This window comes from Lagopus muta, chromosome 4, assembly GCF_023343835.1.
Source record: "Lagopus muta isolate bLagMut1 chromosome 4, bLagMut1 primary, whole genome shotgun sequence".
NCBI classification, from domain to species: Eukaryota; Metazoa; Chordata; class Aves; order Galliformes; family Phasianidae; genus Lagopus; species Lagopus muta.
In genome coordinates this window covers 70,718,924-70,742,724 of record NC_064436.1, presented here as the reverse complement: position 1 = coordinate 70,742,724, position 23,801 = coordinate 70,718,924, and the positions used below count along the sequence as shown (strand labels likewise).

The following is a 23,801-nucleotide window of genomic DNA, read 5'->3' as shown; positions in this document are numbered from 1 at the left end:
GTGGGATCCACAGTTGTCTCTCGGTTCGTGGTGGGGATCCAGTAGTGGGGATCTTGGTGGAGATCCATGGATGTCCCTTGATTGTCAGTGAGGATCCACGGACATCCTTTCACTCATGGTGGGGATCCATGGCTGTCCCTTGGCTCTTAGTGGAGCTCTGTAGTTGTCCTTTGGCTCCTGGTGGGGATCTGGTGGTTGGGACCTTGGTGAGGATCCACGGATGTCCTTTGGCTCATGGCTGGGATCCACAGTTGTCCCTTGGTTCGTGGTGGGATCCAGCAATGAGTGGGGATCTTGGTGGAGATCCATCGATGTCCCTTGGCTCATGGTGGGGATCCCTGGTTGTGCCTTGGTTCTCAGTGGAGCTCTGTTGTCCTTTGGCTCCTGGTGGGGATCTGGTGGTGGGGATCTCGGTGAGGATCCATGGTTGTCCTTTGGCTCATGCTGGGATCCGTGGTCGTCCCCTGGTTCTCAGTAGGGATCCATTCTTTGGCTCTCAAAGGGGATCCCTGGCCATCCTGTGGCTCTTGGTGGGGATCTGTGGCTATCCTTGGCTCATGGCTGGGACCCACAGTTGTCCCTTGATTCGTGGTGGGGATCCAGCAGTGGGGATCTTGGTGGGGATCCCTGGTTGTCCCTTGGCTCTCAGTGGGGATCCCTGGTTCTCCCTTGGCTCTCAGTGGGGATCCATGGATCTCCTTGGCTCCTTGCAGTGCAGATCCCCAGTTCCCCCTCAGTTCTTGGTGCCCATCCACGCTGATCCCTTGGTTCTCAGTGCAGATCCATCCTTTGGTTCTTGAAGGGGATCCATGGTCGGATCTCAGTGGGGATCCATGGATCTCCTTCGCTTTCAGTGGAGCTCTGCTGTCCTTTGGCTCTTGATGGGGATCTGGTGGTGGGGATCTTGGTGACGATCCATGGTTGTCCTTTGGCTCATGCTGGGATCCATGGTTGTCCCTTGTCTCTCAGTGGGGATCCATCGATGTCCCTTGGTTTTCAGTGGGGATCCATCGATGTCCCTTGGTTCTCAGTGGGGATCCATGGATCTCCTTGGCTCCTTGCAGTGCAGCTCCCCAGTTCTCCCTTGGTTCTTGGTGCCCATCCACGCTGATCCTTGGCTCTCAGTGCAGATCCATTCTTTGGTTCTTGAAGGGGATCCATGGTCGGATCTCAGTGGGGATCCACAGTTGTCCCTTGATTCGTGGTGGGGATCCAGCAGTGGGGATCTTGGTGGGCATCCATGGTTGTCCCCTTGCCCTCTCAGTGTGGATCCATTGATGTCCCTTGGCTCTCAGTGGGGATCCATGCATCTCCTTGGTTCCTCATGGTGCAGATCTCCAGTTCTCCCCTGGTTCTTGGTGCCCATCCACACTGATCCCGGGGTTCTCACTGGGGATCCATTCTTTGGTTCTTGAAGGGGATCCATGGTCGTCCCATAGATCTCAGTGGGGATCCATGGATCTCCTTCGCTTTCAGTGGAGCTCTGCTGTCCTTTGGCTCTTGATGGGGATCTGGTGGTGGGGATCTTGGTGAGGATCCATGGTTGTCCTTTCGCTCATGGTGGAGATCCATGGTTGTCCCTTGATTCTCAGTGTGGATCCATCGATGTCCCTTGGTTCTCAGTGTGGATCCCTGGTTGTCCCTTGGCTCTCAGTGCGGATCCATGGATCTCCTTGGCTCCTCACAGTGCAGATCCCCAGTTCTCCCTTGGTTCTTGGTGCCCATCCATGCTGATCCCTTGGTTCTCAGTGCAGATCCATCCTTTGGTTCTTGAAGGGGATCCATGGTCGGATCTCAGGGGGGATCCACAGTTGTCCCTTGATTCGTGGTGGGGATCCAGCAGTGGGGATCTTGGTGGGCATCCATGGTTGTCCCTTGTCTCTCAGTGTGGATCCCTGGTTGTCCCTTGGTTCTCAGTGTGGATCCCTGGTTTTCCCTTGGCTCTCAGTGGGGATCCATGGATCTCCTTGGCTCCTCGCAGTGCAGATCCCCAGTTCTCCTTGGTTCTGGGTGCCATCCATGCTGATCCCTTGGTTCTCGGTGCGGATCCATCCTTCGATTCTTGAAGGGGATCCATGGTCGTCCCATGGATCTCAGTGGGGATCCACAGTTGTCCCTTGGCTTTCAGTGGAGCTCTGTTGTCCTTTGGCTCTTGATGGGGATCTGGTGGTGGGGGATCTTGGTGAGGATCCACGGATGTCCTTTGGCTCATGCTGGGATCCGTGGTCGTCCCCTGGTTCTCAGTAGGGATCCATTCTTTGGCTCTCAAAGGGGATCCCTGGTCATCCTGTGGCTCTTGGTGGGGATCTGTGGCTATCCTTGGCTCATGGCTGGGACCCACAGTTGTCCCTTGATTCGTGGTGGGGATCCAGCAGTGGGGATCTTGGTGGGCATCCATGGTTGTCCCTTGTCTCTCAGTGGGGATCCATTGATGTCCCTTGGTTCTCAGTGTGGATCCCTGGTTTTCCCTTGGCTCTCAGTGGGGATCCATGGATCTCCTTGGCTCCTCACAGTGCAGATCCCCAGTTCTCCCTTGGTTCTTCGTGCCCATCCATGCTGATCCCTTGGTTCTCACTGGGGATCCATCCTTCGATTCTTGAAGGGGATCCGTGGTCGTCCCATGGATCTCAGAGGGGATCCACAGTTGTCCCTTGGCTTTCAGTGGAGCTCTGTAGTTGTCCCTTGGCTCTTGATGGGGATCTGGTGGTGGGGATCTTGGTGAGGATCCATGGTTTGTCCTTTGGCTCATGCTGGGATCCATCGATGTCCCTTGGCTCTCAGTGGGGATCCATGGATCTCCTTGGCTCCTCACGATGCAGATCCCCAGTTCTCCCTTAGTTCTTGGTGCCCATCCATGCTGATCCCTTGGCTCTCAGTGGGGATCCATCGATGTCCTTGGTTCTCAGTGTGGATCCCTGGTTTTCCCTTGGCTCTCAGTGTGGATCCATGGATCTCCTTGGCTCCTTGCAGTGCAGATCCCCAGTTCTCCCTTGGTTCTTGCTGCCCATCCACGCTGATCCCGCAATTCTATTTGGGCACCCACGGCTGCCCCTCGTTCCATGATGCAGATCCCTCCCTCAGCCATCAGGTGACCCTCAGTCCATGGTGGGGGTCCAGCCGTTGCTCAGGACCCCTTCCCCCCCCCCAGGTGCCCAGGCTGGGGACGCGCTGTGCCGCCACCTCTTCCTGCAGGCCGGGGAGCTGCTGGCCCGCCATGTGCTGGCCGTGCTGCCCCGCGTGGATGAGGTGAGTGGCACTGGGGGGGTGGGGGGCAGCCCCCATCCTGCCTTCAGACCCAGCACCCCCCATGGGGGGAGGCTTCTGGCCCCATTTCCCCCCCCTCGACCCCCCAACATGGGGGGGAATGGGGGGGAGGCTTCTGGCCCCATTTCCCACCCCTCGACCCCCCCAACATGGGGGGGAATGGGGGGAGGCTTTTGGCCCCATTTCCCCCCCTCAATCCCCCCCCATTCAGAGCCTGTTCCAGGGGGAGCTGGGGCTCCCCATCGTCTGCGTCGGCTCCGTCTGGAAGAGCTGGGAGCTGATGAGAGAAGGTGAGCTGGAGGGGGGGGGGGATTGGGGGTGCGTGGCTGGGGGGGCCCCTGTAGCCCCCTCCCCATACACAGCATCCCTCCTTCCGCTCCAGGCTTCGTGCAGGCGTTGGTTGGAGCCCGGGGGGGGGAATCCATGGCGGCTTTGTCCCATTTCAGCCTCCTGCGGCTGCGCCATTCCTCGGCGCTGGGGGGGCGCCAGCCTGGGGGCCCGGCACGTGGGGCACAAATTGCCTCTGGATTACGGCAGCAACACTGATGTCTTCTACACGCATCGCTTCTAGGGCTGGAAGGGGAAAGGGGGGGATGGGGGAGGAAAGGGGGGGGGAAGGGGGGGATGGGGGGGAAGGGGGGGATGCTGCCCCCCCAGGGGTGGTTTGGGCTGAATTGTGTCGTGTTTGGGTCATAAATGTGGAATTTTGTAGTGAGCGCTTTGTGATGGGGGGGGGGAAATGGGGGGGGGGCTGGTGGGAAGGGGAGGGGGAGGAGTGGGGCTGGGGGGGGTGGGGGGGGTGGGGGGGGTGAGGGGGGCTATGGGGGGAGGAGGGGGGGATGTGGCTGAGGGGAAACAGAAGGGGGGGGGAAAGAGGAAGGAGGAGAGGAAAATAGAAAAAGAGGGGGGGTGGAGGGGGAGGGGAAATAATGGGGGGAAAAGGGGGGGAAATGATGGGGAAAGGAGAGGAAATAATAATGGGGAAAGGAGGGGAAACAGTGGGGAAAAGGGGAGGAAATAATGGGGGAAAAGGGGAGGAAATAATGGGGAAAAGAGGAAATAATGAGGGAGGGAGAGGAAATAATGGGGAAAGGAGGGGAAATAACGGGAAGGAGAGGAAATAATAATGGGGAAAGGGGAGGAAATAATGGGGGAGGGAGAGGAAATAATGGGGGAAGGAAAGGAAATAATAATGGGGAAAGGAGGGGAAATAGTGGGGGAGGGAAAGTAAATAAGAATGGGGAAAGAGAGGAAGTAATGGAGGAGGGAGAGGAAATAATGGGGAAATGGGGGGAAATAATAGGGGAGGGTGAGGAAATAATGGGGAAAAGGAGAGGAAATAATGGGGGAGGGAAAGGAAATAATGGGGGAAAATGAGAGGAAATAATGGGGAAAGGAGAGGAAATAACGGGGGAATAGGAGAGGAAAATAATGGAGGAAGGAAAGGAAATAATAATGGGGAAAACAGAGGAAGTAATGGGGGAGGGAGAGGAAATAATAGGGGAAAAGGAGAGGAAATAACGGGGGAAGGAGAGGAAATAATGGGGGAAGGAAAAGAAATAATAATGGGAAAAGAGAGGAAATAATGGGGGAGGGAGAGGAAATAATGGGGGAAAAGGAGAAGAAATGGAAATAATGGGGGAAAAAAAGAGGAAATAATAGAGGAGGGAGAGAAATAATGTGGAAAGGAGGGGAAATAATGGGAAAGAGAGGAAATAATGGGGAAAGGGAGGAAATAATGGGGGAAAAGGAGAGGAAATAGTGGAGGAGGAGAGGAATAATGGGGGAAAAGGAGAGGAAATAATGGAGGAGGGAGAGGAAATAATGGGGGAAAAGAGAGGAAATAATGGAGGAGGGAAAGTAAATAAGAATGGGGAAAGAGAGGAAGTAATGGGGGAGGGAGAGGAAATAATGGGGAAAGGCGGGAAATAATAGGGGAGGGTGAGGAAATAATGGGGGAAAATGAGAGGAAATAATGGGGGAAAAGAGGAAATAATGAGGGAGGGAGAGGAAATAATGGGGAAAGGAGGGGAAATAACGGGAAGGAGAGGAAATAATAATGGGGAAAGGGGAGGAAATAATGGGGGAGGGAAAGGAAATAATAATGGCTAAGGGCAGGAAATAATAATGAGGAAAGGAGAGGAAATAAAGGGGGGAAGAGGGGAGGAAATAATGGGGGAAAAGGAGAGGAAATAATGGGGGAGGGAGAGGAAATAATAATGGGGAAAGGGAGGAAATAGCAGGGGAAGGACAGGAAATAATGGGGGAAAAAGAGAGGAAATAATGGGGGATAAGGGGAGGAAATAATGGGGGAAAAGAGAGGAAATAATGGAGGAGGGAGAGGAAATAATGTGGAAAGGGAGGGGAAATAATGGGAAGGAGAGGAAATAATGGGGAAAGGGGAGGAAATAATGGAGGAAGGAAAGGAAATAATAATGGGGAAAACAGAGGAAGTAATGGGGGAGGGAGAGGAAATAATAGGGGAAAAGGGAAGGAAATAATGGGGAAAAGAGGAAATAATGAGGGAAAAGGGGAGGAAGTAATGGAGGAAAGAAAGGAAATAATAATGGGGAAAGGGGAGGAAATAATGGGGGAGGGAGAGGAAATAATGGGGGAAAAGGAGAGGAAATAATGGGGGAAAAGAGAGGAAATAATGGAGGAGGGAGAGGAAATAATGGGAAAGGGGAGGAAATAATGGGGGGAAAAGAGGAAATAATGAGGGAAAAGGAGAGGAAACAATGGGGGAAGGAAAGGAAATAATAATGGGGAAAAGAGAGGAAATAATGGGGGAAAGAGAGGAAATAATGGGGAAAGGGGGAAATAATAGGGGAGGGAGAGGAAATAATGGGGAAAAGGAGAGGAAATAATGGAGGAAGGAAAGGAAATAATAATGGGGAAAAAGAGAGGAAATAATGGGGGGAAAAGAGGAAATAATGAGGGAGGGAAAGGAAATAATAATGGCTAAAGGGCAGGAAATAATAATGAGGAAAGGAGAGGAAAATAAAGGGGGAAAGAGGGGAGGAAAATAATGGGGGAAAAGGAGAGGAAATAATGGGGGAGGGAATGGAAATAATAATGGGGAAAAGAGAGGAAGTAATGGGGGAAAAGGAGAGGAAATAAAGAGGAAAAGAGAGGAAATAAAGAGGAAAGGAGAGGAAATAATGGGGGAAAAGGGAGAAAATAATGGGGAAAAGGGAGGAAATAATGGGGGAAGGACAGGAAATAATGGGGAAAGGGTAGGAAATAAAGGGGGGAAGAGGGGTTGAAATAATGGGGGAAAAGGAGAGGAAATAATAATGGGGAAAGGGGAGGAAGTAATGGGGGGAGGGAGAGGAAATAATGGGGGAAAAGAGAGGAAATGATGGGGAAGGGGAGGAAATAGCAGGGAAGGAGAGGAAAGCGGCGATGGCCGCAGGCTGCGCTTCCTGCCAGGACAAAGAGGATTTGTTCAGCTCCTAAATGAGTTTAATATTTGGGATGGGGGGGGGGACCAGCAGAACCCCAGCAGCCCTGCGCCATTGCCCAGCCCCCCCCCTCTGGGAGCCCCCCAGGGCCGCAGCCATGGGGTGGCAGGGAGCTGAGCACCGTTCTGCAGCATCCACCCAAAGCGCTGTGTGGAAGGGAACCCCTGCATCCCCACGGGTTGGAGGGGGGGCTCCTGCCCGGCCCCACGGCACAGGGTGCCCCCAGCCCCCCCCTGCAGCCCCTATGGGGAGACAGAGGCCGCAGCTCCTTGGTTTTATTGCGCCGAGAAAGGAACGGAGCGACGGCGCTGGGCCCATTCCACAAAGCGCATCCCCCCAAACCCCATAAACCCCCCTGCCCCCAACTTTGGACCCCCAACCCCTCCTGGGGGGTCCCAGCACGTTGGCCTCCATCCATCAGCATCTATCTGACAAGGGAGGAATTTGGGGCTGGGGGTCGCCGTGCCCTCGGCCTCAGCCTGGCCTACAGGGGATCCCAGGGGAAGGGAACAGTGGTGCGGCCCAAATTCATAGAGGGGCTCCAGCATGGAGCTCAGGCCTGCGAGAGTCCTAGAAAGCGAGAGAGCTGCCCAAAACCGAGAGACGGCACGAGGGGAGATGGAAAAAGACATCGAAGTCATGATCACAGAGGAAAAACCCACCAAGGGCCACAGCGCAGCCACTCCATTGCGCAGCAAAGCCTCCCGCGGCGCACAGCTCGGCTGCGGCGCTCAGTACTTCACGCCCGGCACAAACTCCTTGGCGTCGGGGTTCAAGGTGCTTTTTGATCTGGAAGACAAGGGGGGGGCCGGCGGTTGGCCAACGGGTCACAATGGTTGGCCAGCAGTTGGTGAAAGGATTGACCGACCAATGGTTGGCCAGCAGTTGATGAATGGGCTGACCAATGGTTGGCCAACTGTTGATCAGGGGGTTGGCCAATGGTTGACCAACAGTTGACCAACTCCTGATCAGTGGGTTGGCCAATGGTTGACCAATTGCTGATCAGCGGTTGGCCAGTGGTTGGCCAGAAGTTGATGAACAGGTTGGCCAATGGTTGGCCAACTGTTGATCAGTGGGTTGGCCAATGGTTGACCAACTATCAGTGGGTTGGCCAATGATTGGCCAAAAGACCAATGGTTGATCAATGCATGGGCCAACAGTTGAACAATTGCTGGTCAGTGGTCTGACCAATGGTTGGCCAGCAGTCGATGAATGGGTTGACCAACAGTTGACCAATTGCTGATCAGTGGTTGGCCAATGGTTGACCAACTATCAGTGGGTTGGCCAATGATTGGCCAACAGACCAATGGTTGATCAATGCATGGGCCAACAGTTGATGAATGTGTTGGCCAACAGTTGACCAATGGTTGACGAATGGCTTAGCCAGTGGTTGACCAATGGTTGATCAATGAGTTGTCCAATGGCTGACCGACTGCTGCTCAGTGGGTTGGCCAATGATTGACCAACAGTTGATGAATGGGTTGGCCAATGGTTGACCTGCTGTGGATCAACGGATTGGCCAGTAGCTGGCCAATGGTTGCTCAGTGGGTTGGCCAATAGTTGACCAACTATCAGTGTGTTGGCTAATGGTTGACTGACTGTCAATGAATGGGTTGGCCAACAGTTGACCAATGGCTGATCAGTGGGTGGCCAATGGTTGGCCAGCAGTTGATGAATGAGTTGACCAATGGTTGGCCAACAGTTGACCAGCTCCTGATCAGTGGTTGGCCAGTGGTTGGCCAGCAGTTTGACCAATGCTGATCGATGGTTGGCCAATGGTTGGCCAGCAGTTGATGAAAGGGTTGGCCAACTCCTGATCAGTGGGTTGGCCAATGGTTGACCAACTATCAGTGGGTTGGCCAATGGTTGGCCAATGGTCGATCAATGTGTTGGCCAACAGTTGACCAATTGCTGATCAGTGGGTTGGCCAATGGTTGACCAACTATCAGTGGGTTGGCCAATGGTTGGCCAACAGTCAATGAACGAGTTGGCCAATGGTTGATCGATGGTTGATGAATGGGTTGGCCAACATTTGACCAATGATTGCTCAATGGATTGGCCAATAGTTGACCACGTGCTGATCAATGGTTGGCCAATGGTTGCTCAATGGATTGGTCAATAGTTGACCAATGGTTGATCAGTGGATTGGCCAATAGTTGACCACGTGCTGAGCAATGGTTGGCCAATGGTTGATCAACTATCAGTGGGTTGGCCAGTGGTTGACCAACAGTTGATGAATGGGTTGGCCAACATTTGACCCATGGGTGCTCAATGGATTGGCCAAGACTTGACCACGTGCTGATCAATGGTTGGCCAATGGTTGACCATGTGCTGATCAATGGTTGGCCAATGGTTGACCATGTGCTGATCAATGGTTGGCCAATGGTTGCTCAATGGATTGGCCAGTAGTTGACCACCTGCTGATCAATGGCTGGCCAATGGTTGCTCAGTGGATTGGCCAATAGTTGACCACGTGCTGATCAATGGTTGGCCAATGGTTGACCAACTATCAGTGGGTTGGCCAATGGTTGATCAACAGTCAATGAACGGGCTGGCCAATGGTTGATCGATGCTTGATGAATGGGTTGGCCAACATTTGACCAATGATTGCTCAATGGATTGGCCAATAGTTGACCACGTGCTGATCAATGGTTGGCCAACGGTTGACCAATGGTTTGCTCAATGGATTGGCCAATAGTTGACCACGTGCTGATCAATGGTTGGCCAATGGTTGACCAACGGTTTGCTCAGTGGATTGGCCAATAGTTGACCAATGGTTGATCAGTGGATTGGCCAATAGTTGACCAATGGTTGATCAGTGGATTGGCCAATAGTTGATCAAGTACTGAGCAATTGTTGGCCAATGGTTGAGCACGTGCTGATCGATGGTTGGCCAACATTTGACCCATGGTTGCTCAATGGATTGGCCAATAGTTGACCACGTGCTGATCAATGGTTGGCCAATGGTTGACCAATGGTTGCTCAATGGATTGGCCAAGAGTTGACCACGTGCTGAGCAGTGGTTGGCCAATGGTTGGCCAATGGTTGACCAATGGATTGGCCAATAGTTGACCAATGATTGCTCAGTGGATTGGCCAACAGTTGACCACGTGCTGATCGATGCTTGGCCAACGGTTGACCAACTATCAGTAGGTCGGCCAACAGTTGACCAACAGCCCATCCTGCTCCTCAGGCACCTCCTCCACCTCAAGCAAAACCCCAAAGGCCACCCCCCACCCCCCACCCCCCCCTGGTCCCCCCCCCCCCAGCAGCCCCCTACCACGACATCCTCGGGGGCCGCGGCCGTCGGCGACGCAGAGCCCATTGAGCTGCTGCTGCAGCTGCCCCACGCGCTGAGGCAGATCTCGCGACGGCACGAACCACTCCTGGTCCTCCTCGTCCAACATCTCCCTGGAAGCAGCGGTCGAGGAACTCCTGCTCCTGCAGCTCCTCCTCCACCTGCCCCCGAGGGAAGGCGCCGCTTCAGTGCCTCCCCACCCTTGGCGTCAAACTCTTCCCTTCCGTCCCCCTTAAATCTCTCTTCTTTACACCGTTTCCCCCGGCCTCTCCTACGCGCTCTGCGTCTGCTCCCTTCCTCCTCGCAGCCCCTTTCGATGCCGCAGGCCGTCCGTCCCCAGCTCTCCATCACCCCTTGGAGAGGCCTGCGGAGAGGCCGAGGGTTGGACAGGGGGAGGGAGCTGGGGCTCTGCAGCCTGGAGGAGAGAAGATCTCATAGTGACCTTCCAGGACCTGAAGGGGGCCTACAGGAAAGCTGTGGCAGGGCTGCTTTAGGAGGGCACTCAGTGACAGCACGCAAGGACGCTTCCAACCCAACCCAACCATCCCATGACTGTGATCTGCAAGGACCTTTCCAACCCAACCATCCCATGTCTGTAATCTGTAAGGACCCTTCCAACCCAACCCAACCCAACCATCCCACGGCTCTGTGATCTGCAAGGACCTTTCCAACCCAACCCAACCGTCCCATGGCTCTGTGATCTGTAAGGACCCTTCCAACCCAACCCAACCATCCCATGGCTCTGCGATATGTTAGGACCTTTCCAGCCTAACCCACATCTTTGTGACCTGTTAGGACCTTTCCAACCCAACCCAACCCAACCCAACCCAACCCAACCATCCCATGGCTCTGTGGCCTGTTAGGACCTTTCCAACCCAACCCATCCATCCCATGTCTGTAATCTGTAAGGACCTTTCCAACCCAACCCAACCATCCATGGCTCTGTGACCTGTTAGGACCTTTCCAACCCAACCCAACCCAACTGTCCCACGGCTCTGTGATCTATAAGGACCTTTCCAACCCAACCATCCCATGGCTCTGTAACCTGTTAGAACCTTTCCAACCCAACCCAACCCAACCCAACCCAACCCAACCATCCCATGGTTCTAGGATCAGTTAGGACCTTTCCAACCCAACCCAACCGTCCCATGGCTCTGTGACCTGTTAGGACCCTTCCAACCCAATCACCCCATGTCTCTGATCTGTAAGGACCTTTCCAACCCAACCCCAACCGTCCCACGGCTCTGTGATCTATAAGGACCTTTCCAACCCAGCCCAACCATCCCATGATTCTGTGACCTGTTAGGACCCTTCAACCCAATCACCCCATGTCTCTGATCTATAAGGACCTTTCCAACCCAACCCAACCATCCCATGGCTCCCGTGACCTGTTAGGACCTTTCCAACCCAACCCAACCACCCCATGGTGTTATCATCTGTCAGGACCTTTCCAACCCAACCATCCCATGGCTCTGCGATATGTTAGGACCTCTCCAGCCTAACCCACATCTTTGTGACCTGTTAGGACCTTTCCAACCCAACCCAACCCAACCCAACCATCCCATGACTCTGTGACCTGTTAGGACCTTCCCAACCCAACCCAACCCAACCCAACCCAACCATCCTATGGTGCTAGGATCAGTTAGGAGCTTTCCAACCCAACCATCCCATGGCTCTGTGACCTGTGAGGACCTTTCTAACCCAACCCAACCATCCCATGTCTGTAATCTGTAAGGACCTTTCCAACCCAACCATCCCATGACTCTGTGACCTGTTAGGACCCTTCCAACCCAACCCAACCATCCCACGACTCCATGACCTGTTAGGACCTTTCCAACCCAACCCAATCCAAACATCCCATGGCTCTGTGACCTGTTAGGACCTTTCCAACCCAACCCAACCCAACCCCAACCATCCCATGTCTGTGATCTATAAGGACCTTTCCAACCCAACACAACCACCCCATGGCTCTGTGACCTGTTAGGACCTTTCCAACCCAACCCAACCATCCCCATGTCTGTAATCTGTAAGGACCTTTCCAACCCAACCATCCCATGACTGTGACCTGTTAGGACCCTTCCAACCCAGTCCAACCATCCCATGGCTCTGATCTGTAAGGACCTTTCCAACCCAACCATCCCACGGCTCTATGACCTGTTAGGACCTTTCCAACCCAACCCAACTGTCCCATGGCTCTGTGACCTGCAAGGACCCTTCCAACCCAGCCCAACCCAACCATCCCATGGTGCTAGGATCAGTTAGGACCTTTCCAACCCAACCCAATCCAAACATCCCATGGCTCCGTGACCTGTTAGGACCTTTCCAACCCAACCCAACCCAACCACCCCATGGTGTTATGATCTGTCAGGACCTTTCCAACCCAACCATCCCATGGCTCTGCGATATGTTAGGACCTTTCCAGCCTAACCCACATCTCTGTGACCTGTTAGGACCTTTCCAACCCAACCCAACCATCCCATGACTCTGTGACCTGTTAGGACCTTTCCAACCCAATCACCCCATGTCTCTGATCAGTAAGGACCCTTCCAACCCAACCCAACCCAACCATCCCATGTCTCTGATCTGTCAGGACCTTTCCAACCCAACCATCCCATGACTGTGACCTGTGAGGACCTTTCCAACCCAGTCCAACCATCCCATGTCTCTGATCTGTAAGGACCCTTCCAACCCAACCATCCCATGGCTCTGTGACCTGTTAGGACCTTTCCAACCCAACCCAACCGTCCCATGATTCTGATCTATTAGGACCTTTCCAACCCAATCACCCCATGTCTCTGATCTATAAGGACCCTTCCAACCCAACCCAACCCAACCCCCCCATGGCTCTGTGACCTGTTAGGACCTTTCCAACCCAACCCAACCCAACCCAACCACCCCATGTCTGTAATCTATAAGGACCCTTCCAACCAACCATCCATGGTGTTATCATCTGTCAGGACCTTTCCAACCCAACCATCCCATGGCTCCGTGACCTGTTAGGACCTTTCCAACCCAACCCAACCACCCCACAGTGCTAGGATCAGTTAGGACCTTTCCAGCTGACACCAACCCTCCCATGCGACCTGCAAGGACCCTCATGGTGGCTGTCAGGAGCCGCAGGATCTCAAGGCCCCCTGAGCCTCACCTGCCTGTCGAAGTCCTCCTGGTTCTCCATCCACATGTACTCAGCAAACGGTTGCTCTCCTTTTTCTCTCGCCCATCTCCCCCCTTCCCTTCGCTGCCCTGGGCGCCGCCGGCTGCATCGGGGCCGTTCATGGCTGCTGCCGCTGTGGGGTGGGCTGAGCTCAGGGGGGGGGGGGAGCAGCACCTCTAACACCCCCCCCCACAGAACAGCTGGGGGTCCTTGCATTGGGGGGGGGTCCCTGGATTGGGGGGGGGGGGTCCCTGGATTGGGGGGGGGGGTCGTGGATGGGGGGTCCTTAGATTGGGGGTCCATGGACAGTGGGGAGGGGGGGAGGCCTTGGATTGGGGCTGGGGTCCCTGGGTGGGGGGGGAGTCATTGGATTGGGGTCCCTGGATTGGGGCTGGGGCTCTTTGGGAGGGGGGGGGTCTCTGGATTGGAGAGGTGAGGGGGGACCTTGGATTGGGGGTCCCTGGATTGGGGGGGGGGGAGGGACCCTGGGTTGGGGGTCCTTGGATGGGGGGGGTCCTTAAACTGGGGTCCCTGGACCTGGGGAGGTGGGAGGGGTCCTTGCATTGCGGGGGGGGTCCCTGGATTGGGGATGGGGGTCCCTGGATTGGGGGGGGGGTCGTGGATGGGGGGTCCTTAGATTGGGGGTCCATGGACAGTGGGGAGGGGGGGAGGCCTTGGATTGGGGCTGGGGTCCCCTGGGTGGGAGGGGGGGGTTCTTGGACTGGGGGGGGATCATTGGATTGGGGGTCCCTGGATTGGGGGGTGGTCGTTGGATTGGGGGCCCTTGCACTTGGGGGGGGGGTCCCTGGATTGGGGCAGGGGGTCCCTGGGTGGGGGGGGAGTCATTGGATTGGGGTCCCTGTATTGGGGCTGGGGCTCTTTGGGAGGGGGGGGTCTCTGGATTGGAGAGGGTGAGGGGGGATCTTGGATTGGGGGTCCCTGGACTGGGGGGGGGGAGGACCCTGGGTTGGGGGTCCTTGGATGGGGGGTCCTTAGACTGGGGGTCCATGGATTGGGGGAGGTGGGGAGGGGTCCTTGCATTGGGGGGGGGGTCCCTGTATTGGGGATGGGGGTCCCTGGATTGGGGGGGGGTCGTGGATGGGGGGTCCTTAGATTGGGGGTCCATGGACAGTGGGGAGGGATGGAGGCCTTGGATTGGGGCTGGGGGTCCCTGGGTGGGAGGGGGGGTTCTTGGACTGGGGGGGGGGATCATTGGACTGGGGGTCCCTGGATTGGGGGGTGGTCGTTGGATTGGGGGTCCTTGCACTTGGGGGGGGGGGGTCCTTGAATTGGGGCTGGGGCTCTTTGGGAGGGGGGGGGGGTCCCTGGATTGGAGAGGTGAGGGGGGACCTTGGATTGGGGGTCCCTGGATTGGGGGTGGGAGGACCCTGGGTTGGGGGGTCCTTGGATGGGGGGGTCCTTAGACTGGGGGGTCCCTGGACTGGGGAGGTGGGGGAGGGGTCCTTGCATTGCGGAGGGGGTCCCTGGATTGGGGCTGGGGTCCCTGGCTGGGGGGTTCTTGGACTGGGGGGGGATCATTGGATCGGGGGTCCCTGGATTGGGGGGTGGTCGTTGGATTGGGGGCCCTTGCACTTGGGGGGGGGGTCCCTGGATTGGGGCTGGGGCTCTTTGGAAGGGGGGGGTCTCTGGATTGGAGAGGTGAGAGGGGACCTTGGATTGGGGGGTCCCTGGATTGGGGGGGGGGGGAGGACCCTGGGTTGGGGTCCTTGGATGGGGGGGGGTCCTTAAACTGGGGGTCCCTGGACTGGGGAGGTGGGGAGGGGTCCTTGCATTGCGGGGGGGGTCCCTGTATTGGGGATGGGGGTCCCTGGATTGGGGGGGGTGGTCGTGGATGGGGGGTCCTTAAACTGGGGGTCCATGGATTGGGGAGGTGGGGAGGGGTCCTTGCATTGCTGGGGGGGTCCCTGGATTGGGGGCTGGGGCTCTTTGGGAGGGGGGGGGTCTCTGGAATGGGGAGGTGAGGGGGGACCTTGGATTGGGGGTCCCTGGATTGGGGGGGGGTCGTGGATGTGGGGTCCTTAGATTGGGGGTGCATGGACAGTGGGGAGGGGGGGAGGCCTTGGATTGGGGGCTGGGGTCCCTGGGTGGGGGGGGTTCTTGGACTGGGGGGGGATCATTGGACCGGGGGTCCCTGGATTGGGGGTGTGGGGGGGGGGTCATTGGATTGGGGTCCTTGCACTTGGGGGGGGGTCCCTGGATTGGGGCTGGGGGTGTCTGGATTTGGGGGGGGGGGGGGATCCTTGGATGGGGGGTCCTTAAACTGGGTGTCCCTGATTTGGGGCTGGGGGTCCCCGGATTTGGGGGTGGTCTTGGATGGGGGTCCTTGAATTGGGGGTCCCTGCATTGGGGGGGGTCCCGGGATGGGGGGCCCGATGGAGGCGCTGAGCCGCGACGCCCCGAGGCGACAACGCCGCCCCCCCCCCCCCCCGTGGGGCCCGCCCCCCATTCAGCCCCAGCGCCCCGCGTCCCCCCGCCCCCCCCCCCCCCCCCCGTACCTGCGGACCCCCGTTGCCGCCCCGTCCGCCCGCAGCGCCGCCACCGCCACAGCGCCCCGCCCCCGCCGCGCTGCCATTGGGCCGCCCCCGCTGGCGCTGACCAATGAGAGGAGGGGGAGAGGATCGGGCCGCGAGAGGATTGGACGACCGGGGGGGGCGGGGGGCGGGAGAGAGGCTTGGCCTGCGTCCCGCCCGTGCGCTCGCCGGATTGGCTGCGCGGGTTCAAGCGCTGGCCAATGAGAGGGAGAGGCGGCGAAGAGAAGCGAGGGATTGGCTCGCCTCCGCGGCGTGCGTCTCCCACGTGGGGGAGAGACGGGATGTCAACACTCGGCGCGGCCTCCGATTGGCTGAGAGGAGGCGACCAATGGCGAGGAGGCGTTACGAGCCGGACGCGGAGGGAGCGCCGTTAGCGCGCTGCTCATTGGCGGGTTGCGCGTCAACACAACGCGGGGGGCGGGGATTCCCGTGGCGCTCCGGAGCGCCGGAGGGGGCGGTCACGTGTCGGGGCGGTCACGTGGTGAGGGCGGTCACGTGTTGTGCGCGTGGCTGCGGCTGCCCCCCCCCCATCCCCCCCGGTGGGAGGAGCTGGGATTTCCCGGCCCCGCCCACCTTGGGGGGGGGGCACCCATGGGAGGGGGGGGGGGGGGCAACCCCCATCGTGCCCCCCCACCCCCATGGCCGAGAGATGCGGGCTGCGGGCGGCCGCCCCCCTCCCCCGGTGCGGGGGTCCCGAGCCCCCCCCCCGCTGCCCCTCGACCCGTTCAGACGGTGAGTGACCCCCCCCCCCCCCCCCAACACCACCGCCCCCCCCCCCATTCCGTCCCCCGTTTTCACCCTATGGATGTTATGGGGGGGGGGGGGGCTGGGCTCCGTGCCGGGGCGGGGGGGGGGGGGGGGTTTACGGGGCTGCGACCCACAGGTTTGGGGGCGGTGGGGGGGCAGCGCTGGGGGGCGGCACTGCGGAGCCGTCGGTGCCCCCAAGGTCAGGAAGGGCGCAATGGGGGGGGGGGAGGAGAGCGGCAGCCCCCATCGGCCCCCGCTGCCATCTTAAATATAGCGCTGACCTGCTGGGCTGGGTGTCCCATAACCTATGGGGACCTTGAGGTGCGCCCCATAGGACGCCGTTCTGTGTGTCCCCATATCCCATAACCTGTGGGGACGCAAAGCTACGTGTCCCTCGTGTCCCATTCCCCATGGGGACACTGGAATGTCAAACACCTCCCATCCCCATAGGACGCCGTTCTGTACATCCCCATATCCTATGACCTATAGGACACCAAGCTGTGCCCCATGTCCTATGACCTATAGAACACCATGCTGTGCCCCATATCCCATGACCTATAGGACACCAAGCTGTGCCCCATGTCCTATGACCTATAGGACACCAAGCTGTGCCCCATGTCCTATGACCTATAGGACACCAAGCTGTGCCCCATATCCCATGAGCTATAGGACACCAAGCTGTGCCCCATATCCCATAACCTATAGGACACCAAGCTGTGCCCCATATCCCATGACTTATGGGGACACCATGCTGTGCCCCATATCCCATCACCTATAGGACACCAAGCTGTGCCCCATATCCCATGACCTATAGGACACCATGCTGTGCCCCATATCCTATGACCTATAGGACACCATGCTGTGCCCCATATCCCATGACCTATGGGACACCAAGCTGTGCCCCATATCCCATGACCTATGGGGACACCAAGCTGCACGTCCCCATGTTCCATTCCCCATGGGGACACTGGAATGTCACCCACCCCCATTCCCATAGGGACGCCATTCTGTGTGTCCCCATATCCTATGACCTATAGGACACCATGCTGTGCCCCATATCCCCATGACCTATAGGACACCATGCTGTGCCCCATATCCCATGACCTATAGGACACCAGGCTGTGCCCCATATCCCATGACCTATAGGACACCATGCTGTGCCCCATATCCCATAACTGATGGGGACACCAAGCTGTGCCCCATATCCCATGACCTATAGGACACCATGCTGTGCCCCATATCCCATAACTGATGGGGACACCAAGCTGTGCCCTATATCCCATGACCTATAGGACACCAAGCTGTGCCCCATATCCCGTGACCCATAGGACACCAAGCTGTGCCCCATGTCCTGTTCCCCATAGGGACACTGGAATGTCCCCCACCCCCCCATTGCCATAGGGACACCGTTGTAGACCCCACCCCCATTCCCCATAGGACGCCGTTCTGCATGTCCCCACATCCCACAACCTATGGGATCCCCACGCTGTCCCCCACCCCCCCGTTCCCCACGGTGACCCCATCCTGCAGCTCCCCCCGCCGCCCCTCTTTGGGGTGACGGGCAGCGGTGGGGCACGCAGCAGCGCAGGGGATCAGAGCCCGTCTGCGACCTCGGCGCGGGGGCCGTGGATCTGCTTGCAGCTGCTGACAGGCGCAAATCCCGACGTCCTGCAGGCTGTTGGCAGCGCTGGAGGGGCGGCGTTTGGCGCTGGAGCTGAGCTGCTGCTGCTCCCCACTGCTCCCAGTCGGGCTGCTGGGCTTCAGCTCATCTCCATCACCAACGGGAGCCGCTGCCGCCGTGGGGCTCCCACCCCACACAGCTCCCATCGCACCGCGCTCCCCTCCTCCATGGCTGCTGATTTTGGCTTCTTGCCTTTCTATCAGCTCCTCTGGGGGCTTTTTTGGGTGCTTTTGTGCTGGGTTGGGGGCTGCAGGGTCCCCCGAAGCTCCGCGCTGCTGCTGCTGGGGATCTGGGAGCTGACGGCACTCCGAGGTTCAATGAGGGCAGCTGGAGAGGAGCTGCGCTTCAGATGGAGCCGATCTCCTCGTCATCTGCGTCCTTTCACAGCTGGAACCATCAAACCCCTCCTGCTGCTTCCTGTGAGCCAACAGGGTGGCCAAGAAGGTGACACAAATGGCGTCCTGGATGACCAACAGTTGATCAGTGGTTGACCGTAGGGTGACCATGAGCCAACAGTGTGCCCTGGTAGCCATGAAAGTGATGCAAATGACGTCCTGGATGACCAACAGGTGACCAACAGGTGACCAACAGGTGACCACAGGGTGACCATGAGCCATCAGGGTGCTCTGGTGGCCAAGAAGGCCATGGGGTGACCACGAGTCTGCAGGGTGCCCTGAGGGCTGAGGAAATGACACAAATGGTGTCCTGGATGACCAGCAGTTGACCAATGGGTGACCAGTTGTTGACTGACAGTTGCCCACAGGGTGACCACAAGCCAGCAGGGTGCCCTGGTGGCCAAGGAGGTGTCCTGGCTGACCATCACTTGACCAACAGTTGACCAACGGTTGACCAGAAGGTGACCATGAGCCATCAGGGTGCCCTGGTGGCCAAGGAGGTGACACAAATGGCATCCTGGATGACCAGCAGTTGACCAGTGATTGACCACAGGGTGACCATGAGCCATCAGTGTGCCTTGGTAGCCATGAAAGTGATGCAAATGACATCCTGGATGGCCAACGGTTGACCAATGGTGACCAGTTCTTGACTGACAGTTGACCAATGGTTGCCCACAGGGTGACCACGAGCCAGCAGGGTGCCCTGGTGGCCAAGGAGGTGTCCTGGCTGACCATCACTTGACCAACAGTTGACCAACGGTTGACCAGAAGGTGACCATGAGCCATCAAGGTGCCCTGGTGGCCAAGAAGGTGACACAAATGGTGTCCTGGATGACCAGCAGTTGACCAACAAGTGACCACGGGGTAACCGTGAGCCAGCAGGGGGCTCTGGTGGCCAAGGAGGCGTCCTGGCTGACCATCAGTTGACCAATGGTTGCCCACAGGGTGACCACGATCCAGCAGGGTGCCCTGGTGGCCAAGAAAGAGCACTGAGCGATGGGTGAGCAGAGCCAGGAGGGTGCCGTGGTGGCTGTGACACAAATGGTGCCCTGGCTGTTGACTGAGAGCCCATTCGTTGACCAATGGGTGACCAGTTGTTGGTCAGCAGTTGACCAACGGTTGGCCATACGTTGACCGTGAGCCAGCGGGTGCGCTGGTGGGCAGCAAGGTGGCAGCTCACTCCTCCAGCCCACACGGGGGCGCTCTCTGATAGCGGCGCTCCCGGGATGCCCCGTCGCACAGCGCTCAGCGCATGCGCACGGGCCCTCGGAGCCCAGACGAGCGGCCGCGCATGCGCACTGCAGATCCTCTCCGCGTCCGGCGCGCAGGCGCGGCGGCGCATCGCGCATGCGCCTCGGCGCGGCGCCCGCAGCGTCGCTCCGTCCGTCCGTTAAGGCCGCGTCGCCGAGGCGCTCCGCTCGGCCCGGCTCGTCTCGGCCCGCAGGCGGCGGGAGGAACCGGAGGAGGACGGGGGAGCCGCCCCGGGCGGCCGGGAGAGGTAGGGCCGCAAGGCCGCCAGGCCGCCCCCCGGGCCTGCGCCGCGCTGAGGGGCCGCACAAAATGGCGGCCGGAGCCGCGCTGCGGGGCGGCGGGCCGGGAGCGGCGGTTCGGAGCTGCGGGGCGGTTTGTGCAAGGAGGCGCCGCGCTGCAGCCGGGCTCCATCTCCGCTCGGTCGGGGGGTCGTGCGGCTCCGGAGAGGCCGGGGAGCCCGCAGGGGAGCCTTGGGCCCGCATCCCTTTTGGGCCCGCGTCCCTTGGGGCCGCTTCTCTTCCGGGCCCGCATCCCGCGCAGCCTCAGGAGCGCTGAGAGGAGCCCGGAGCCGCGGTTCCTCTCGTTTCCCTCGGCGCTGACGGACGCTGCGGGCGCTTTGTCCGCCGGCGGCTCCGCGTTGTGCCGGGTGTCTCGTTGTGCCCGGCGGCCCCGCTGGGCTGCGCTCAGTGCTGTGGGCTGTGCGATCCCAAAGGGTTTTTTCCCACCCGAGGGTTTCTGCCGTGCTTCCGTAGCCATCGGTGCGCGGATGTTGGGCTGCCTGTGAGGCACGGAGCTGCGCTGCTTCACCTCCTAGGGCGGTATGGAATGGCCTGGGTTGAAAAGGGCCACAACGAGCATCTCACTGCTGCCGTGTGCAGGGTCACCAAGGGACCCATACATCCCCCCTCCATAGATTCCCCCCCCCCCATAGATCCCCCCATAGAATCACAGCATGGCCTGGGTTGCAAAGGAGCACAGCGCTCATCCAGTTCCAACCCCTGCTGTGTGCAGGTCACCAACCAGCAGCCCAGGCTGCCCAGAGCCACATCCAGCCTGGCCTTGAATGCCTGCAGGGCTGGGGCATCACAGCCTCCTTGGGCAACCTGTAACAGTGCCTCACCACCCTGTGTGTGAAAAACTTCCTCCTAACATCCAACCTAAACCTCCCCTGTCTCAGTTTCAAACCATTCCCCCTTGTCCTGTCACCAAACAAACATTCTTATTCCTGTTTATTCCCTCCCTTCAAGTATTGGAATGGCACTGTGAGGTCTCCCTGGACCCTTCTCTTCTCCAAGCCACTTGTTCCAGTGCAGTAACGAGGTACAGGTCGTTAAATTCTTCAGGTTTATTTTCATAGAGTTGGGGGGGGCCTTCAGGAGCCGTCTGCTCCCACCGCCCTGCCCTGAGCAGGAGCCCAGGCCCCATCCTGCCTGCATGGCTCGTGGGATGGAGCTTCCACCACGTCTCTGGGCAGCCTCTTCCTGTTCTGTTCCTCCACGGAGTCATTGGAAAAGAGCACTGAAGGGGCACAGCACTATGATGCTTGTGGGTTCCTTTCCTCTCGGGATACGCTGCGGTTCGGTGACAAGAACTCAGTGTGCGTTTAGAAGACCGGAAAGCAGCGGTCGCCCTCACGATCCACAGCCCAGCCCTGAGCTCAGCTCCAGGCTCAGCCCTCCTGCTCGTGGCTCTCGCAGCTGAGACGAAGTCCTGGCGCTGCCCTGAGCTGTGCTGGAGGGTGGATGCTGTGAGGTAAGGAGAAGCTCTCCTCGGGGGCAAGGAATATCTTGCGTTGCATCGCATTCTTTCCCAATCCTTTGAGGGCCTCCTGCCAGAACAAACAGAGCAGCCTGTGCTGGAGGGGTGGGGATGTGCTGCTCTCTATGACGAGTGGCAGTGGGAGCTGTTTATCCCGGGGTGGGGCTCCGCGTTGCCTGCAAAACATTCCCTTCCCCTGCCCAAATGCTGCGTGGTTGGGCGCAGGCTGGGTTCTGCAGGGCTCCACCACCCCGTTCGGTTCTGCCTGCGGATGGGGAGCGGCGCAGAAATGCTCTCTGGGGTCTAAAGGTAAATGAAATGGTTTCTTATTCCTTTGCCACCGGGGGGTTTTGTGAACAGAGCTGGATGCTTTACGTAGGGGCTTCGAGGCTGAAGCGTTGGTGCTCAGAGCTCTGCGTGCCTCAGAGCCGCTGTGTGTGGATGCGTGCGCGAAGGAAGCAGCGCAGGATCTGTGCTGCTCTGCAGTTTCACACGGGAGGTGGAATTTGGAGAAGACACCCATTCTTGCTGCTGGTGTTCCATAACAGTGCTGAAGCATCGTTTGTTGGCCTTCTTGGGAGGGTTCCTTCCTGGAAGACTCCCACGGATTTCCTTCTATTGGGATGTGAAGTGTCCTGACGTGACCGGTGCTGGGAGGGAACCTGTGGCAGCATCAGAGCTGTAGGGTTTTATTCTCGTGCCTCGAGGCCACCTTTATCTTACCTGTGAGTTTTCTCAGCACTTCTTGCTCTTTTTTTTGTACCTTTCCTTGGCCCTGCTGAGGTGGGGGAGGCCTGGCAGCGCTGCAGGTGCTTGGCTGCAGCCTTTGGGGCACGGAGATGACTTGGAGCAGGCTGGATGGAGCTTACTGTGCTTGGTGGGGTGTCTGCGGCCATGGAGGGGCTTGGCCTGTCTTGTGTGAAGCAAGCGGAGCGGGAAGCATTGCAGGAGGGAAGCCGGGAGAGACGGATCGAGGCCTGCGGTGGAGCAGCAAGCTGCTTTCTCTGCTTCCTAAGGACTGGCACCTGCTGCTCTCAGTGCTGGGCGACTCCGGCGGCTGAGAACCATCTGAGTGTGAATGGACTGACAGCTCAGACTGACCTCACTGGGGGGAGCGTGGCCAACAGAGGCCCCTGCTGAGGACTCCCGAATGTGGAACCCAGGCAGACACGAAGGAGCTGCTGCCCCGAGGGCAGCCCTGCACAGCCCGACTGCGACAGCGAGCGTGCGTGTTTGCCTTCCAGCCCACATCCCCAGCCTGGAACAGCGCTGGATCCAAAGGGTGGTGAAACCTCTCCGTTTTCTGTCTCTCTCTCCCCTCTTCTCTTTTCTCTTGAGTGTCTTTTACTCGTTTCCCTTTGGTAGCTGTGGCCTAATGTTGCCTTAGAGCTGTTGATAAGGAAATAAGGACTGCTCTCACAAACATCTCCCTGTTTTGCTCTGCCTGGGCAGCTTGCAGAAGAAGCAGCACCTGGGGCCCGGCCTCATCCTGGTGCTGCGGGCACAACAGCTTCACCTTCCTCCTCCTCCCCTCTGGGATGGATCCTGCCCAGCTGCCTGCAGCGACTTTCAGTTTCTCAGCCTGCTGTAGCGTTCCTACTGCCTTGTGCTGTCTGTTGTCCCTGCGCAGGGGATGGAGCTGCAGGCCCTGTGCCACCATGGAGAGGACTGGAAGAGGGGGTGGTGTCATCTCAGACCTCAGTGCTGCGGATGCGGGCTGTGGGGGGCTGTGAAGCTGGAAAGGGTCCATGCAGGAACAGTGCTGCATGGGCTGCTGGCAGGCGGGTCTGCAGGCGCAGCAGGAGGGCTGAGGTCTCCCTAAGGGACTCCTGTCTGCAGATCCAGCAGTCGGTGGAGCAGGGCCCCGTTTCTGGGCAGGTTGTACTGGGCTTCGTGGCAGAAATCTGCTGGTGGCTGACTGGAAGCACAGCCCTTGGTGTTGTCAGGGACTGTGAGAGCAGCACCCGAGTGCCTGCAGGACCCCACCAGCATCACTGTGTGGGGCAGCACAGCTGGAGAAGGGAAGAGACTCCTCGAGGACTCGGGGAGGTCCTTGTGAAACAGCAGAGCCAAGGGAGCTGCATGGGGCATCCAGGCCTTGGGATGGACGCAGCTGCATCCCAGCAGAGCCAGGACAGCTTTCCTCGGCGCTGTGGGTTTCTGGAGAGCTCATGCACTGGGTTGTGAATGTGTGTGGCTGCTCTCTGCTGGGTGCTGCGTGCAGGGGCCTGGCAGCA

At 58.4% G+C, this 23,801-nt stretch overlaps 4 protein-coding genes and 1 long non-coding RNA gene across 13 annotated transcripts in view; 2 read left to right on the top strand and 3 right to left on the bottom strand.

Annotated features, from left to right (window-relative positions):
- Positions 1-1,785, bottom strand: part of LOC125692568 (transcription factor COE3-like) — an 8,253-nt gene extending 6,468 nt beyond the window's left edge. The window contains exon 1 of the mRNA XM_048943249.1: positions 1,686-1,785. Within this exon, the coding sequence (XP_048799206.1) occupies positions 1,686-1,785 (100 nt within the window). The remainder of the gene's footprint in view (positions 1-1,685) is intronic.
- Positions 1,786-2,181: 396 nt separating this feature from the next.
- On the top strand, positions 2,182-3,835 carry NAGK (N-acetylglucosamine kinase). The gene is given in 4 exon segments (XM_048941764.1): positions 2,182-3,246; positions 3,476-3,554; positions 3,647-3,741; positions 3,743-3,835. Coding segments are annotated over 4 exon segments (411 nt in total). The 5' UTR covers positions 2,182-3,102.
- Positions 3,836-8,996: 5,161 nt separating this feature from the next.
- PAIP2B (poly(A) binding protein interacting protein 2B) lies at positions 8,997-15,773 on the bottom strand. Its single transcript, XM_048943248.1, is given in 5 exon segments — positions 8,997-9,145; positions 10,009-10,138; positions 10,140-10,187; positions 13,172-13,313; positions 15,697-15,773. Coding segments are annotated over 5 exon segments (546 nt in total).
- Positions 15,774-16,355: 582 nt separating this feature from the next.
- ZNF638 (zinc finger protein 638) overlaps positions 16,356-23,801 on the top strand; it is a 46,627-nt gene continuing 39,181 nt past the window's right edge. For 3 of the 4 annotated variants that reach the window (XM_048941708.1, XM_048941707.1, XM_048941706.1), the window contains exon 1: positions 16,356-16,464. In XM_048941708.1, coding sequence (XP_048797665.1) covers positions 16,382-16,464 — 83 coding nt within the window. In that variant the 5' untranslated portion in view covers positions 16,356-16,381. Of the gene's footprint in view, positions 16,465-19,938; positions 20,054-23,801 lie in introns of those variants that run through there. The other variant, XM_048941709.1, reaches the window with a different exon arrangement.
- Positions 16,636-17,723, bottom strand: LOC125691854 (uncharacterized). Of its 6 annotated transcripts, none has more exons than XR_007376277.1 (3): positions 17,548-17,680; positions 17,252-17,359; positions 16,636-16,962 (listed from the first exon to the last, which is right to left on the bottom strand). It is a non-coding gene; the product is annotated as an uncharacterized LOC125691854 (long non-coding RNA). The 6 variants fall into 6 exon arrangements; XR_007376279.1 differs by having other exon boundaries at positions 16,636-16,846; XR_007376278.1 differs by lacking the exon at positions 16,636-16,962 and adding an exon at positions 16,991-17,034.